This window comes from Oncorhynchus tshawytscha, linkage group LG12, assembly GCF_018296145.1.
Source record: "Oncorhynchus tshawytscha isolate Ot180627B linkage group LG12, Otsh_v2.0, whole genome shotgun sequence".
Taxonomy (NCBI): Eukaryota; Metazoa; Chordata; class Actinopteri; order Salmoniformes; family Salmonidae; genus Oncorhynchus; species Oncorhynchus tshawytscha.
Window position 1 is genome coordinate 33,131,423 of NC_056440.1, and position 18,540 is coordinate 33,149,962.

Genomic DNA, 18,540 nt, shown 5'->3' on the forward strand with positions numbered 1-18,540 from the left:
CTGGACCACACACAAACATTATTACATTTATGTTCAGTAAATTTATCATGTTTGTTCTTATATCATTACCACTTAGCTCTAAGTATAAGCAAGTGCAAGCAAGCGATCTGCGATGAAGTAGGCCTATTTGTTCAGCATTTCCGAAATGGACAGCGACAGAAATTCAGATAAATGTTAGTTCAGATCATTTCAGCAAGATGTTGAGACCTTAACTTTATTCTTCTTTATAAGTCACGTCACAGAGAGAGAGAGAGAAAGAGAGAGACGCGGACTCGACAGCCTACCATTTGAAGTATTTTATTATGTGGTCTAAAAAGGAAGGAAAATACATTAGCAAGGATCCACTTTTATAAACAATATACCGACACACAAACAGCGCATTGTGCAAACAAAACAACCCTTGCAATATGAACTGGAATTACAAGGTTTTTATTACGGAACTTTTTGTTTAACAAAAAATTGGAATAGACATTCACTGGCAAACATGGTTACAGACCCCAAAACATTTTATAGTATCCCATCTTCTGAAAGAAAGCACATTAACTAATTATAATGCACAAGGTAAGCCAAACAATGAAATACATCATTCTACCATTGCCTAAAATGAGGAATAAGATACTAATGAGATAGACCTATTTAAGCAATATAACAATGGAGATGTACAAACTAACTTTGGCATTATGGAAGGACGAGCGGATAAGAGGCAAGCCGTCATTTCGATGAAGACATGAGCGAGCTCATATACACAACATATACATACTACACAACATACACGTACTACATAACATACACGTACCGCAAAACATACACATACTACACAACATACACATACTACACAACATACACGTACTACACAACATACACATACTACACAACATACACATACTACACAACATACACGTACTACATAACATACACGTACCGCAAAACATACACATACCACACAACATACACATACTACACAACATACACATACTACACAACATACACGTACTACATAACATACACGTACTACAAAACATACACGTACTACACAACATACACGTACTACACAACATACACGTACTACACAACATACACATACTACACAACATACACATACTACACAACATACACATACTACATAACATCCACGTACTACACAACATACACATACTACACAACATACACATACTACATAACATACACATACTACACAACATAGCTTACACTTAGTGTTACTTTCTTAGCTACAGTATACCTATCACCCAGGCATATTACATCACCTATGCAGCAGCAAGACATATTTCTGGACTCACCGTTGTTGTGCAGGAAGGTGGCGCGGCGGTCCTTCTTGTGGGCAAACCTCTCAATTTCTTTTTCATTAATGTCTGGAATTCTCTGGATAAATTCATGCAGGATTGAAATGGCCAATGCATTCAACCTTTTCTGGCCCATGGTGTTGTGTGTGTGAAGTTTTTTTAAATCCTTTTAAGGCTGTTTGATTTGGATTATGCTTGATGTACACTTAAAGACGTTGGTTGTCATAATGCCGTTGTGGCCTGTAATCACCTTCACGCATGGTCGCAAAAACGCACCTTAAAATGCCTGGCCAGGAGTCGACCAACTCGTCATGGCCTCGCAGTGCTGTCTCACAATTGCCACACAATATGCTATAATTCTGGCAAGCACTTACCTATTCTCCTCCATTTGTTGGTTGTGAAGGTCATGGCTCATCTACAGTATATGTGGTGTCTAGTTGAGCTACAATGTTTGATTTCCCCAGTATAATGCCTTTGTAGCCTGTAATCTCCTTCACGCATGGTCTCAAAAATACATCTGAAAATGCCTGGGCAGGATTCGGCCGACTCGTCACGGCCCTGCAGTGCTGTCTCACAATTACCACAAAATTTAATGAATGCTATAATTCTGGCAAGCACGTACCTATTCTCCTCCGTTTGTTGGTTGTGAAGGTCATGGCTCGTCTACAGTATGTGCAGTGTCTGAGCCACAATGTTTAATTTCCCCCAGTAACAGCATTGTCTACAGGTGATGGACAATTGTCATGTTTTGAGACCCTTTCAGACAGATGTTTTACATCCTTAAACCTAGACTTGAACCACACACCCTCTCCATTGAATAGCAGACAGGGGAAGCAAAATAGTGATTGGTTTGCGACTCGCAGTTAGCCACTGCTGTCTTCCGTGATTGGCACAAGGTTCTGATTTACGACTTGTTGTGTAATGTTTATGTCCAATGGCCGAAGACGTTTTATCTCTAATTTCTCTTCATATGACAAAGATTGAAAAAGATTTGACAATAGATTGTCGACGTGGTTCATGATCATGACTGCTTATCTAACTAGCTAGCTTGCTAGCTAAGATTTTGAAAGTATGATGTTAACCTGATCAGTTCAATCAAAGCTACAGGAAATATAATGTGATTTGACATCTTTTTATCTGTGGCCAATGACCTTGAGCCTTCTTGGAGGGGCACTTCTACTGTAAATCTATAGCAACACCCAAGGGGGGTATTGAACTGCCTAGCTCTCCGGTAGATTCTATGGTGACATAGTGTCCTGAAGAGTGACAGAACCTTGTGCCAATCACGGTTCAACCAGAGAAGATTAACAATGCCTACACTCTATGCTTTCGCTTGCTGCCCCTCCACCACATAAAAAACTGAGCTAGGCTGGAGATGCATTACTCAAAGAAAGAGACCAAATTTGTATGCTTCTTTATTAATACAAGGATTATTATTTTGGTTTCTAATTGGTGGGGCTCAAAACAGGTGGGGGGGGGGGCTCTGCTGTCCCCTGATGCCGACCTTACTCTGTCTCCCTCCCTTCTGAGTTGCCTCATTCCCCCCACATTGTGTGTGTTGGATGGGCTTGACCAAGGGAACAGTGAAACATGGCCTCTTGCATGCAGCGCCTAGCCTGGTGTTGGACGATGCAGGTGGGTGTCAGCAGGGTAATGGAGGGAAACAGAGTGCTATCCCTGTCCTCTCCACCAGCCCGTGCTGCATCCTGGAGCCAGGCAGACCGGAGAGAGGCGAGCAGAGGGAGAGGGGAGCAAGAGACTCCCAGGCGCATGCAGGGGACTGCCGGCTGGGGACTACCACTGTCGCTCAGCGTCCAACTTATTGGATTTCTTCTGAAGATGTTTGTTTCCTTCACTGTCTCACTGAGGGACAGTGCTCCATTTCTAGTTATCTCATCATTATTTATTGAGGGAAATGCCAAGGAGTCCAAGTGTGGCTTCTGCAAGCAATCAGTGAGGAGGGATAGGGGGTAGGAGAGGGGGTTGGCTGGTGGTGGGGGAGGCCTGATGTTATTCCTCTGCACCCATTGAAAGAATCATGATGAGCTGAAATGGTGTTAGAATTGAGAATGGACTGCACTAGCAGCTTTTTGATTGCAGTGTCCATTTTGCTATGGTTAGCTCCATTTTGTTTCCGACTTAGGCAATAAAGAGGAACTTACAACATTCATTATAGATGCTGACAGCTTTGTGAAGTAGCATATTGTGTCTACCATGCAGTATTAGAGAGCAACTTATTGTTCATGAAGTATTGTCAGTTTTAAACATTTCAAAACATATACATGACGTTTCCTCTGTACATGTTGTTGTGGGTATTGCATTTTCTTGATTCATTTGTTACTATGCATTATTTGATATTCGGGACATTCAATCTGGCACGTAGCTCAATAAGTTCATAGAAAATCTATTCTACAATGGATTGGAGCCCACAAGTATGGATATACATAATAAGCCTCCACCTTTCATTTCTGTGAAGTTTCAGCTCACAGCTTTACTTTGTTGAGAGCAACACACGATTGCTGCATTCTATTCTGTGAGTCTCAGATTGGCCCTTGACTTCACTCACTATTCGGGTGCTGATTCCCAATAGTACAGTGTGTGATACTGCATTCATTAGAGTTCCTTTGTGAGATGGAGATGTACAAGGAGAACTCTAAAAGGACATATGAAACATTTCTTTTCACAGCTGTCCCCTCTGTCTGTATGCTGTTTTTTTGGTGAATCAGCTGAGCTTCTTTCAATTATGTAAGTGTAGCATTTTCAAGAGTCCAGGCTATGTGGTGTGGCCAGTCCTCTTCTGGCTGTGCCGGGTGGAGATTATAACAGAACATGGCCAAGATGTTCAAATGTTCATAAATGACCAGCATGGTCCAATAATAATAAGGCAGAACAGTTGAAACTGGAGCAGCAGCATGACCAGGTGGACTGGGGACAGCAAGGAGTCATCATGTCAGGTAGTCCTGAGGCATGGTCCTAGGGCTCAGGTCCTCCGAGAGAGAGAAAGAAAGAGAGAAAGAGAGAATTAGAGAGAGCACACTTAAATTCACACAGGACACCGAATAGGACAGGAGAAGTACTCCAGATATAACAAACTGACCCTAGCCCCCCGACACATAAACTACTGCAGCATAAGTACTGGAGGCTGAGACAGGAGGGGTCAGGAGACACTGTGGCCCCATCAGAGGACACCCCTGACATCATTGTCAGTAAGGCTAAGGTGTAACACCTCATGAGTCTCTCAGGAGTTGTTTTCGTATTCATAGTCTATTTGTATGTTATGAGTATTCAGCTGTGAACTGGACTACCTCCCTCGCTGAAACATACATGAAAAGCATGTTTTCTATAATTGTGTTATAAATGCAATTATGCCAGTTTAAAAGTTTTGAAAAGTTGAAAAGCTACAGTATTTGAAACAGTATATCCACATGGGGTGTTAGATGACCAACATTAGAGGAACTCTGATGGGCCTACAGAGCTGCAGGAAGTTCCTCCACTACAGATGCAGGAAATGTACAACTTGTAGTGTATTCAAGAAAGGCTTCTGAAGTTTGTAACTTTGACTTGATTTTCCCGTACGAAAATGTATCAACCCCTAAAAAATGTCCATTAATTATAATCCACAGAGTAATTCACATTTCCTGTTGCTGCAGGATTATTTTCCTGTTGTAACAAACTGGTTCAAATTAAGATCCTACATCTGTAACTGGATGCAAGGCCAGTCTCTGCCTCCTCTGGGAGATACAGAGAGAGAAACAGAGAGAGAGAGAGAGAGAGAGAGAGAGAGACAGACAGACAGACAGACAGACAGACAGACAGACAGACAGACAGACAGACAGACAGACAGACAGACAGACAGACAGACAGACAGACAGACAGACAGACAGACAGACAGACAGACAGACAGACAGACAGACAGACAGACAGACAGACAGACAGACAGACAGACAGACAGACAGACAGACAGACAGACAGACAGACAGAGAAAGAGAGAGACCTTGGAACGTACCTCTATAGTGTATTAAGCATCTCTAAAATGTGTGCGAGGCGAATGCCACATTAGATGAACATGTTTACCTGAAATATTAGCTTAATTAATTCAAATTGAGCATTCAGTGGGTACGGCATTCAGTGGGTTTGTTTCATCTTAAGCTTTCAAGTATAACATGATGTTCGACTCTCTTTTTCATATGGTCCTGTCACATTAGGCTTATCTGTCGGGCTTCACTGTTCTACATCCAAAGGGAGCCTGATGCCCACACGAACATCCAAGAGAACAAACCAGCTGGTCAAGAGACCTCAAATTTCTAGAAAGTAATACGCAGCCATGCATTCTGAGTGAGCATTAGCCCTGGAGTGCATCCCCAATCCTGTAGAGAGTGGAAGCACACCATACCATCTGTGCTGCTGTCTTATTACGGATCCCCCGCTCCAATCATTGTTCCTGTCACATGCTAATAAGATTTCACATCAAAGTATTCCTTTTGACTGGCCAGTGAGGGTCTTGTCATTGCATATGTGTCTGGTTTCTTACTGCTGTTGTGGTAGTGGGCAGCTGCTATACTAGAGTTATTATGGTCAAAACTCACTTTAATCTGACAACAAAGTCTCACCAATGCCACTACATTATCCACTACATTATTACTACATTATGTCTCCTATAGACATATCCTGTTTGCTGCTTTCTCTACAGTCTCTCACTTCTGCAGGTCTTTGGGCTGAGTCTGATCCCTTCCTTGTTTGAGAATCAGCCTTATTTATTTATTTTTGTACATGCGCGATGGGACAAGGACATCCCGGTCGGCCAAACCCTCCCCTAACCCGGACGGCGCTGGGCCAATTGTGTGCCGCCTCATGGGTCTCCCGGTCGCGGCTGGCTGCGACACAGCCTGGGATTGAACCCGGATCTGTAGTGACACCTCTAGCACTGTGATGCAGTGCCTTAGACCACCGTGCCACTCGGGAGGCGAATCAGCCTTATTTAAAGGGAAATTTAACAAAAGAATATGTTTATATTTTATTCATTAGTCCACTGTTGATACAGTCCCAAAATCTTTTGCATGTCAGCAGTCAAGTGTTGGACGGTGTTGGAATGTGTGCGGTATTGGGAAGGTGTGTGATGTTTGGAAGGTGTGTGGTGTTGGGAAGGTTTGTGGTGTTGGGAAGGTTTGTGGTGTTGGGAAGGTTTGTGGTGTTGGGAAGGTGTATGGTGTTGGGAAGGTTTGTGGTGTTGGGAAGGTTTGTGGTGTTGGGAGGGTTTGTGGTGTTGGGAGGGTTTGTGGTGTTGGGAGGGTGTGTGGTGTTGGGAAGGTTTGTGGTGTTGGGGAGGTGTGTGGTGTTGGGGAGGTGTGTGGTGTTGGGGAGGTGTGTGGTGTTGGAAGGTTTTTGGTGTTGGGAGGGTGTGAGAGGACATGGGTGGTTGTTCCTGACTGCACTACACTGCCTCAGCCTTATTCATAATGTAAAGAAAGGCAATCTTTTTAATTTCTTGCCCTCATTTTCCCCTTTTAAACTACACTGCTCTATGTGCAGTGAATGCACTAAAGACAGAGCTTTTCAATTGCAGATTTTCCCTTTGAACGTAATCACTTTTTCTTTTGTGCCAAGGACATTGGCTACTGTAATTTGCTACAGTCACTGAACATCTTTCATCCTGGCCTTTATGGATTCAGACATTTTCGACACGCACCCAAAGTTTATTTCTCTCAAATTTTGTGCACACATTTCTTTACATCCCTGTTTGTCAGTAGTTCTCCTTTGCCAATATAAACCATCCACCTGACAGGTGTGGCATATCAAAAAGCTGATTAAAGAGCATGATCATTACACAGGTGTACCATGTGCTGGGGACAATAAAAGGCCACTCTAAAATGTGCAGTTTTGTCACACAACACAATGCCACAGATGTCTCAAGTTTTTAGGGAGTGTGCAATTGTGATGCTGACTGCAGGAATGTCCAAAGGATCTGTTGCCACACACCTGGTTCCCATTTCCCCTGATTAGTATGTTATATATGTGCCCTCTGTTCCCTCTGTCTTTGTCGGTTATTGTTCCCATGTGTGGTGGTCGTGTGACAATTCAATTTCTTTATTTTTACTATTTTCTACATTGTATAATATTGAAGACATCAAAACTATGAAATAGCACATATGGAATCATATAGTAACCAAAAACGTGTTAAACAAATCAAAATATATTTTATATTTGAGATTCTTCAAAGTAATCACCCTTAGACTTGATGACAGCTTTGCAACCTCTTGGAATTCTCTCAACTGACTTCACCTGGAATGCTTTTCCAACAGTCTGGAAGGAGTTCCCACATATGCAGAGCACTTGTGGGCTGCTTTTCCTTCACTCTCCGGTCCAACTCATCCCAAACCATCTCAATTGGGTTAGGGTCAGGTGATTCTGGAGGCCAGGTCATCTGATGCAGCACTCCATCAGTCTCCTTCTTGGCAAATAGCCCTCACACAGCCTGGAGGTGTTGAAAAACTAATTATAGTCCCACTAAGCGCAAACCAGATGGGATGGCATATTGCTACAGAATGCTGTGGTAGCCATGCTGGTTAAGTGTGCCTTATTCTAAATAAATCAATGTCACCAACAAAGTACCATCACACCACCTCCAATCTTCACAGTAGGAACCGCACATGCGGAGAGCATCCATTCACCTACTCTGCATCTTACAAAGACAGTGGTTGGAACCAAAAATCTCAAACATCACACCAAAGGACAGATTTCCACAGGTCTAATATCCATTGCTCATGTTTCTTGGCCCAAGCAAGTCTCTTCTTATTGGTGTCCTTTTAGTAGTGTTTTTTTTTGCAGCAATTCGACCATGAAGGCCTGATTCACGCAGTCCCCTCTGAACAGTTGATGTTGAGATGTCTGTTACTTGAACTCTGTGAAGCATTTATTTGGGCTGCAATTTCTGTGGCTGGTAAATCTAATGAACATATCCTCTGCAGTAGAGGTAACTCTGGGTCTTCCTTTCCTGTGGCGGTCTTCATGAGAGCCAGGTTCATCGTAGAGCTTGATGGTTTTTGTGACTGCACTTGAAGAAACTTTGAAAGTTCTTGAAATGTTCCGGATTGACTAACCTTGTCTTAAACTCTGATGGACTGTCATTTCTCTTTGCTTATTTGAGCTGTTCTTGTCATAATATGGACTTGGTCTTTTACCAAGTCCATATTGGTCTTTTACCAAATATCTTCTGTATACCACCCCTACCTTGTCACAACACAACTGATTGGCTCAAACGCATTAAGAAGGAAAGAAATTCCACTTTAACTTTTAACAAGGCACACCTGTTAATTGAAATGCATTCCAGGTGACTACCTCATGAAGCTGGTTGAGAGAATGCCAAGAGTGTGCACAGCTGTCATGAAGGGTGGCTAATTTGAAGAATCTCAAATATAAAATATATTTTGATTTAGTTAGTACATAATTGCATATGTCTTATTTCATTATTTTGATGTCTTTACTATTATTCTACAAATAAAGAGAACTCCAAACTTTTGACTGATACTGTATATATATATTTTTGAGATGGAAAAACTCTTAAAAATGACTAAAACCATATATAAAATATGTAGAAAAGATAATGGATCTATATATTTTATATAATATAATCTTTGACAACTAACAATCACCAAAATAAAAGCTACACAGTCTGGGAGAATTGAAAATGTATTTAGTATACATTTTGCTATTGTGTTTGAGCAAAATAACACAGGATTAGCCATGATAAAATGCATAGAAATGTACGATATTGTCTTAAAAACTGCAAAATGTTCTCATCTCCATGGCAGAATATGTAAAATCACTTGAAATTTGCTTTAAAACTGCAAACATTTAACACATCTCCATGAAAACACCCCCTGCCATGCCCACAACCTAAGCCCCTTTTTGATTAAGAAAAAACCCTGTTATAGGAATAAAATAAGATAGATGAGACACATATTGAGAAAAAGGAATTTGAAACCATCTGATCCTGTTTTATGTATTTCTATATTGAAGACGTCATGGTCTGTTTGGCCTCAGCTGTTTGAAGCAGGTTCAGATGGATGCATTCAATGATTCAATACCTGAAAGATCTGTTTGATACAGCCACATGTTTAACCAACCCATGCTGCACTGCTATCTATCACTCTCTCGTCCTGAGCCTATGTGTGTGTTGTTTCTACCTCCCTAGGGTCAAATTGAAAGAGGGCATGGCATTTCTGGGTGCCCGGCCCAGCAACCCCACCCTGTGGATGGTGAGCCAGGATGTGAGGAGCGAGGGGCACAGGGTGGTCACCCTCCATTGCCGCAGGAAAGAGTCCAGCTACGGACAAAGGTCAGTTAGCAATACTGGATCCTATTGGACATCACTTGTATACTGTACGCACAACCATCTACAACCTTCCCCTGAAGGACCGCTGCCTTATAACTCTTGACTCCAATATATATATATATTTTTTAAATGTATCCTTTATTTTACCAGGTAAGTTGACTGAGAACACGTTCTCATTTGCAGCAACGACCTGGGGAATAGTTACAGGGGAGAGGAGGGGGATGAATGAGCCAATTGTAAACTCTGAATATCACAGTGTTGGCTGGAGTGAAGCATAATCTCTGTGGTTGTTCCTCCAGCAAGGAAGAGGTTAACAGCCCATCTCCAGCTCTCTTTTGATTAGCATATTCATTTCCCCAACTGAAATAGCCTTCAAGTTGTTTTGGTCATTTCCTATCTCTGTATTACGTACTTAAATTAATCTAGTAAATAGGAAACGGATTCCCGGGATGCGAAAAAGGTTGCTGCTTGTGTTAATTAAGTTCTGATCCAGGCCCTTTGTGTGTCCTAATGGTTTTCTTCCATGGATCAGGAAGTTGGGTTAATAAATCTAACTTTCTAGTGACAGGTGTAATTTTACGGATTAGAGAATGATTGGGAGGTTGGAAAGCTCTGCGTATTAAGTCCATCAGCATCATTCCACTGACTACTTACTTTTAAAGAAAATACAAGACTTAAGAGTTTGACTCTGTGAAATTCAATTCAAAGTATGCCCTGAGGCTGTTTGAGTTTAGCCTTTTAAATGTACTTGTGTAATTCTGTTTCATTTTGAAGTGTTCTTTTTTGAAGTGTTGTATAAAACAATTCCTGAAAATGTTATATTAGGGCAGTAACCCTTGGTTACTTTGGTGAGTCCAATGGAGAGAGCTCAAAAGAGGTGAAGAGGGATCGCTATTCCAACCTCGAGGAGTCTAGAGACTTTGAATGTTCAGGCCTGTTGTATAATCATCTTGAGAGTTACCCCTACATGGTCCTGAGAAGTACTACAACACTGACTAGCAAGCGTTGTGTACACACATGTCAATCTCATTCCACGGAGGGCTGAGTGTCTGAGGGTTTTTGCTCCTCCCTTGTACTTGATTGATGAATTTAGGTCACTAATTAGTAAAGAACTCCCCTCACCTGGTTGTGTAATTGAAATGCTTAATTGAAATGAAAAAACGAAAACCCGCAGCGCAGTGAGAACACTCTCAGCGCTCTGTCTCAGCAACACCACCATGGGCTGAGTGTCTCTCACATGAGTGCGTAGTTAAATCTGTTTTTATTGATTTAAGTGAGGGAGTCAGAGACAAGAGCGAGCATATTCTGTCTAATCCCTTGGCTATCCTGTCGGGCTGTGTCGGATGGACTCCTTCGCCCTAATCCCCCAGCTGTCCAAGTCACCCCATAAAGAAGCCCTAAGAAGCCCAGCCGTGGCTATAATATACAACTATGATACATTTTTCTGTATTGTCCCTCAACCCCTCCACCCCCCTGCCCCCTCCCAGTCTTTTCACTGGAGCCCCTTTGGAGGGATTAGACAAAGCCATCTCATTTTTTGAGCTGTCATCCAATTTCTCAGGCTCACACTGACTGTAATGTTTCTTCTCCGTTTCTCCCTCCCCTGTTCTCTCTTTTCCTCCATCCACAAGGAGTGGATGTGAGTACTGCAGGTCAATCTCCAGTTCTTTTACCAGTGGGAATTTGATTACCCACATTATTACCTGTTTACTAGCACCTTTAACCTTGTGTTTATGATCTATTTTTATGCCCAGCAACAGGAGGCATATTGTTGTTGACTCTTTTCTATGGTGTATTAAAGGGAATATTATATGTGAGTTAAAGGAGTCACAAAATCAGGAATGGTGACAATTTCATTTAAATTCAGGTACATTTAGATTGATTGAAACTAATATAATGAGTCAATGATTGAATACTACATTTCTCAAAATAAGATCCTATATCTGTACATTAATTTGTTCTAATGAACAGAATCGGACTTCATTCGCCAAGACACAACTGCTAACTCAACATAATAATGTGCCAACTTCTACCACCTTTGGTGGTAAGGGTAGGTAACAACACATCTGCCACGCTGATCCTAAACACGCAAGCCCCTCAGTCCCCTCCTGTACTCCCTGCTCACTCATGACTGCACGGCCAGAGTGTGATAACATGCGTCTTGGTGAGAGGTGTAGGAGTCAGGCGCAGGAGAGAGCAGGGATGTCTGAGAAGCGTGTTTAATAATATAGTCCACCAATGCAAAACGGCACAGACAAAAATCCCAAAACTACGCTCTCGAATAAACGCACGGAGGAACAAACACAGTTCCGACACTTTACATACACGTGCGTAATAGCGAAAAAACAACAAACATCAAATACAATCGAGCGCAATACACACAAGTCTAATCCTGCACGAATTACGGCAGGTAACAGGTGCCCTATATACCCACAGAAATCAAAGCAATTGAAAACCAGGTGTGAAAAGGAACACAGACAAAACAACCAGAAAAAGAAAAAGGGATCGGTAGCGGCTAGTAGACCGGCGACGCCGAGCGCCGAGCGCCGCCCGAACAGGGAGAGGAGTTACCTTCGGTAGAAGTCGTGACACAGAGACGACTCCAACACCATCTTTAAGTTTGCCGATGACACAAAAATAGGACCGAGCACGCCCCCATTCTCATCGACGGGGCTGTAGTGGAGCAGGTTGAGAGCTTCAAGTCCCTTGGTGTCCACATCACCAACAAACTAACATGGTCTAGGCATACCAAAGCAGTCGTGAAGATGGCACAACAAAACCTATTTTGGAGACTGAAAAGATTTGGCATGGGTCCTCAGATCCTCAACAGGTTCTACAGCTGCACCATCGAGAGCATCCTGACGGGTTGCATCACTGCCTGGTATGGCAACTGCTCGGCCTCTGACCGCAAGGCACTACAGAGGGTAGTGCGTACGGCCCAGTAAATCACCATGGCCAAGTTTACCCCAGTCTACCCTAGTCATAGACTGTTCACTCTTCTACCGCACGGCAAGCGGTACCGGAGTGCCAAGTCTAGGTCCAAGAGGCTTCTAAACAGCTTCTTCCCCCAAGCCATAAGACTCCTGAACCTCTAATCAAATGGCTACCCAGACTATTTGCATTGCCCCCCCCCCCTTCTACGCTGCTGCTACTCTCTCTTATTATCTATGCATAGTCACTTTAACAACTCTACCTACATGTACATATACAAATTACCTCGACTCACCGGTGCCCCCGCAAATTGACTCTGTACCACCTGCAAATAGCCTCGCTATTGTTATTTTACTGCTGCTCTTGAAATATTTGTTACTTTTATTTCTTACTTTTAGGGGGTATTTTCTTAAAACTGCATTGTTGGTTAAGGGCTTGTAAGTATGCATTTCACTCTAAGGTCTAACCCTGTTGTATTCGGCATATGTGACAAATACGATTTTATTTTATTATGAGAAAACACATAATTTGATAGAGTGGGCTTTTTCAGTTGCAGATTTTACATCACAGAAATCAGAATAAGTATAGAAATGTCTAATTCAGTGGTACATGTCAGGTTGCAGAAATGACCAGAATAAGCTCCTAGGCAGAAATGTTCCTAGGCTGTCAGAAAATAAGAATTTGTACATGCACCTGATATCAGCTAAAAGAGCACTATGGGAGATTGGATATTCACCGCCAGTGCCATTAAAGACCAGCAACACATTTAAAACAACAGCAGTCCTGCTTCCTCAGCATGTCATAACCCAGTCTAAGTGGACGGTTCTCTTCTCAGTAAAAGTGCCATGTCTGGCCCAAGTTAATGAAGACTGTCTCAGTCCAGATGGATATCCCCTCAGGTGGCACCAGCTTCATTAATCCCCCAGCCTGACTGGCCATTGGGAGAGACCTCATGTAGAGCGGTAACAGGCTCTTCACAGAACTAGCTCAGTCATTATAGCCCATTCCTATCCCTCAGTGAAGAGACACTGTCACCCAGACTGAGATTGACACTTACATGATTGAGTAGAGTGTAGGACTCAAGCATGTCTTCTTTTACATTTCCCTCACCCATCACTCATTTTCTAACACATTATGATTGCATTGACTTGGATTCCAGATTATGTGTGTTTAAATTGGAAACGTGTTTGAAAGGGAAAGCACATCTTTAAATGTATATGCCATATCCATAACCCCTAAAGCCCATTTCTCCTGTGGGTCTCTCAACACTGTATCCCAGAGGGAAGGGACCATCAAGGCCTCTACAATAGCACTGTAACAACAGCAGAGAATGAGCAGCATGCAATATGCTTATTGTAGCATAAATCAAGGCAGACATGAAATGGGTCTATTACATTAAGCCCAGAGTTGGCTGTTAACAGGACTGTCCTAATGATAACACCCTTAATAATGAAGCTGCTCTTTTTCCCATGGCCTTCATTCATGCAGCCTCAGAGGAGGCTCATTGACCTTTACACCAATGTATAATTGAGTCGCCGCTGCTCGATTTATATGCTTCTCTCACAATTGGAATGACATGTGATCAATGCTGTTCTTCTCTGCTGCAGCCAGTCACCTCAGAGCTCTTTACTGCTGGGTTTTTTGTCAAGGCAGAGATGGTGTGTTATGCAGGGAATCAGCCCTCCTTGAGAAAGAGCTGATATGGGGTCTACAATGTCTTTTGACACGCTGGTAATTACACTAATCACTGTAGATTACACCTGAGTAGCACAGTGCTCTTTCTACTTCTGTTACCTGGCAAAGCCAAGTAAACAATATGGAGATTGACCAACATATCCTGGTGTGTCACAATGTTTACACAATGTGACACAATGTTTGCAGAAATCAGGAGGTAATAACTACCATTAAACCAGAGAACCAACGAGGATGTGTGTCACCCATCATGGTTACACAAATCCATATCAATGAGTCATTCTGATTTCAGCTCCCATGCTCATTATTGATTCAATAGCTTGTGTGTGACACTGAACATTGTTGTTGGAATTCATTTGTGCCTTAAACAGTAAATGTGGGCCAGGCTGCATTGTGAGCCAGAGGACAGATTGACATATTGAAGTTTGCATGTGATCTCCCTGGCCCATGGGTTCATGTGTTTCAGATTTATAAGGGTTTATGAGTTTATGTGACTGAATATCCTGCTCTTAGAGGTTAATCCCCAAAGGATTTCAATGTGGCTGCTCCACATTTGTGTACAGTGTTGTCTCTAACAACACACAGTGATATCCAAACTCCTCCCTCCCTGCCTGCCCGCCACAGTACTGCAGCATAGACCTAGATTCAGCACTCTACAGAGGAGGTTTGGTTTTGTTGCAAATACTGCCGTACAAAACAAAATGACATAAATAAGCACAGCATGGTCTGCATAAGCCTGCATAGATGTATTACTCATCCATTTTGCCCAGATTTATGACTACATACCCCTGCAGGCAGTTCCTCGTGTTGTCTGAAAAGCCAAACACAATTTTCTTTAAGTTAGACCTGTGGTGAGAGGCAATCTTGTTGTTTTAGAATGAGTCTGCTAAAATGAGTACTTTGCTGTGTTAGCTACATGTGGTACTAAGCTTGGAAGACAAAGTGGTCTTCTGCATACACAGTCATCCGTCTATAGTTGACTGTGGAAGGATTTCCGAGAAGGAAATGTACTATTAATGCACCATTATGAGTCATATACTATTACTATTAACATGAACATATTCTAATTGTTACTTTTTACATTTGTTCTGTATTTAGAGTATATTGTATGACCGGTTTACCTTTCCTTACCTTGGTACATTTATAATCCATTCCCTAAAGGTGAAGATTAAATTGTGATGCAGTTCAGCAAAAATCACCTCTTCCGCTTTCCTCAAGACTTCGACATAACGTTGTGCTATGAAAACTTAAAGTTTTATAAATAATCAGGATAGTCAATTCATTACTTTATCGATATTACAAAAGAACCCTGGCTTCCAATTTATTCCAATTAATTCCTCTCGCCCTCTCTTTTGAGATTATTGGTTTTTATAAAGCATATTCCAAGAGTATATGACTTTAAGATTGCTTGTCTGGCACTAGGGCTGTCTCATTTCTGTAACCTGTGCAGGAGAGATATTCAAATGACCCTATTAAATGAAGGCCTAAGTTATGCAGCAAGGTGGAGGAGTGGAATGAGGGACATAGTATGGGCTGAGAAAATACAAGAACTGAGATTGTGAAGAAGAGGAGAAAGAGACCTTTTTATCCCGCTGAGTGTTGGGCCACTGGAGCCCTTGTCACACAGAGCTGGGAGCAGCTCTTCTCAGTCAAAAAGCTTACAGAATCTATCAGCTAGAGGGGAATGAAACAGGGAGAAAAGATAAATGGATTGCCAAGTGATAAATGGATTGCCAAGTCCAGGCTCTTTGTGAGAGCGTCTTTTCCATGGTGTGTGCTAACTGAGAGCAGCAGGTTCATGGCCTACCCCTAGTTGTGTCCCCCTCCTCTCTTATCCCATTCCTGCACCAAGCCAAGGTTAAAAGGTAAAACAGGTGTCTGCTTGATGGAATGCAGTAACAACTAAAACACTAAGCACTCCTTGTCTGTGCTGCTGCCTGACTCCCCTTTAGCAGTCATTTACCAGCGCTGACATGTAATCAGCCGCAACGCGCTCCCCAGCTGTGGGTCTCTGGTCACTGGGATACCAGTATGTCCAACCCAGGCCCCGGACCCCGTCATTAGCAGGGCCTCTCACTGGCCTCGGCCCCCCAGCAACATTCACCACAGCTAGATGAGATGCCATACTCTGTTCATGTCAACTGCTGCTCCAACAGGAGATGCCAGCGTCATTCAGAGACAAGTCTCCTGTAGCAGGGTGTTTGCCTGAGGAACACTGTGTTGTTTTTGGAGCGCCAGGCTACTTCTGTGACCTGATGTGTTATTGGACAATCAAAGAACTTAGTGTTTCACGGGTGTCACCAATGGGAAATGTATGGCTTTTAATTAAGCAACTCACAAGACTGCAAGTGCTTGATGATAAAAGGGTCACACTTTATTTGGATAGTGTGGATTGTCCATCAGTAAATGCTCTACAGATGGTCAAACTATCAACAAACTCTCTGTTGATAAGCAACTGCTTGCTACGGTTACGTTAGGGTTAGGTTTAGAATAAGGGTTACGGTTAGGGTTAGGTTTAGGGCTAGCCTCTTGACCACTACCTCACAAAGCTGGTTGAGAGAATCCCAAGCGTGTGAAAAGCTGTCATCAAATCAAAGGGTGGCTACTTTGAAGAATCTCAAATATAAAATATCTTTTGATTTAACACTTTTTTGGTTACTACATGACTCCATATGTGTTATTTCATAGTTTTGATGTCTTCAATACTATTCTACAATGTAGAAAATAGTCAAAAATAAAGAAAAACCCTGGAATGAGTAGGTGTGTCCAAACTTTTGTCTGGTACTGTATATCCAATGAAAGCCAAGGATCTGGAGATGAAAATGACAAGTTGATTTTGATTGGTCCAACACGCCTAAACACCTCCAGGTGGTACCACCTCGCAACGCTAAATATGGAAGAGATACAACCAAGAGCGGCACGGTCTAAACTAGAAATGGTCAAAGCAAATTAGCGTTCTTATTTCATCAACACTGTCAAGTACCAGTGTATGAAGGTTAGAACTATCTAATGATTCATTATATGTGATTTAGAATGATATAGGGGCAAGGAAACTACATTTTGACATTAATTTCATAGTTAGCTCTTGAATTGCCCTGTTTTTTTCTACATTCAGGAGTATTGAGTGAATGACCTATAATATGTCTGAAGGTTAGTAATGATGTTAGGTACAGTGGGAATTTTTGTAGAAGGGCTTTATAAATGAAAACAGCAACGTATCGAACTATGCAACATCAAAGAGAGCCAACCTACTTTCTGGTAAAGAATGCAGCGATGTGTACTAAACCAGTCGCTCGTTAAGAAACGAAGTACGCTGTGGTACACTGCATCTAACAGTTTTAATGAAGTGGCAGCTGCATTCATATAGATCAGGGCTCTCCAACCCTGTTTCTGAAGGGCTACCCTCTTATCAATCCAACCCCAGTTGTAACTTATTCAGCTAATCAACAAGCTAATTATTAGAATCAAGTGCACTAGATTAGAGTTGGAGCGAAAACCTACAGGATGGTATAGTAGCTCTCCAGGAACATGGTTGGAAAGCCCTGAAATAGATGATGTCACCATAGTCTAGGACAGGAAGAAACGTTGATTGAATGATCTGTATTCTATTATTTACTGATAGGCGTGACCTATTTCTAAAGTAGAAGCCTATGTTTATCCTCAGATCCTTAACTAACTCATCATTATGCTTTTTGAAAGACAGCTTAGCGTCTATACAGATGCCCAAATATTTGAAAGCAGGAACACAATTAACGTGGGCACCATCCAGAGTACATATTCTTAAACATTTGCATGATTTTTATGCACTCTGGATACTTAATTTTACCTGCATTCAAAACTAATTTAAGGTCAGGAAAGGTTTTTCTGCAAAACAAAGTAAGCAGACCAACTCAGATAGCGCCTGGTAAACAATGGAGCCAACGGCATACAGGTGCAGGATACAATTTTTAACATACAATCCAATATTGTTAATATATACAGTAAAAAGCGCTGGACCCAGAATAGACCCACGCTGGACACCTTTTGTTATGTCCAGAAAACCTGATTTAACACCATTAATGGATGAACATTGAGATCTGTCAGTCAAGACAATGACGGCGGAGGGGATGGCTGTCATTTTACGGGCTCCTAACCAACTGTGCAATGTTGTGTTTTTTCACATTGTTTGTAACTTCTCTACCATCAGTCCTCTTAGCCAACATACAATCACTGGATAATAAACTGGATGAGCTCCGTTCGAGACTATCCTACCAATGGGACATTAAAAACCGTAATATCTTATGT

At 42.1% G+C, this 18,540-nt stretch overlaps 1 protein-coding gene across 1 annotated transcript in view; it reads left to right on the top strand.

Moving 5' to 3' along the window:
- si:dkeyp-14d3.1 (transmembrane protein 132D) overlaps window positions 1–18,540 on the top strand; it is a 175,018-nt gene that overhangs the window by 50,243 nt on the left and 106,235 nt on the right. Inside the window, exon 2 of the mRNA XM_024438905.1 lies at window positions 9,493–9,636. Coding sequence (XP_024294673.1) covers window positions 9,493–9,636 — 144 coding nt within the window. The remainder of the gene's footprint in view (window positions 1–9,492; window positions 9,637–18,540) is intronic.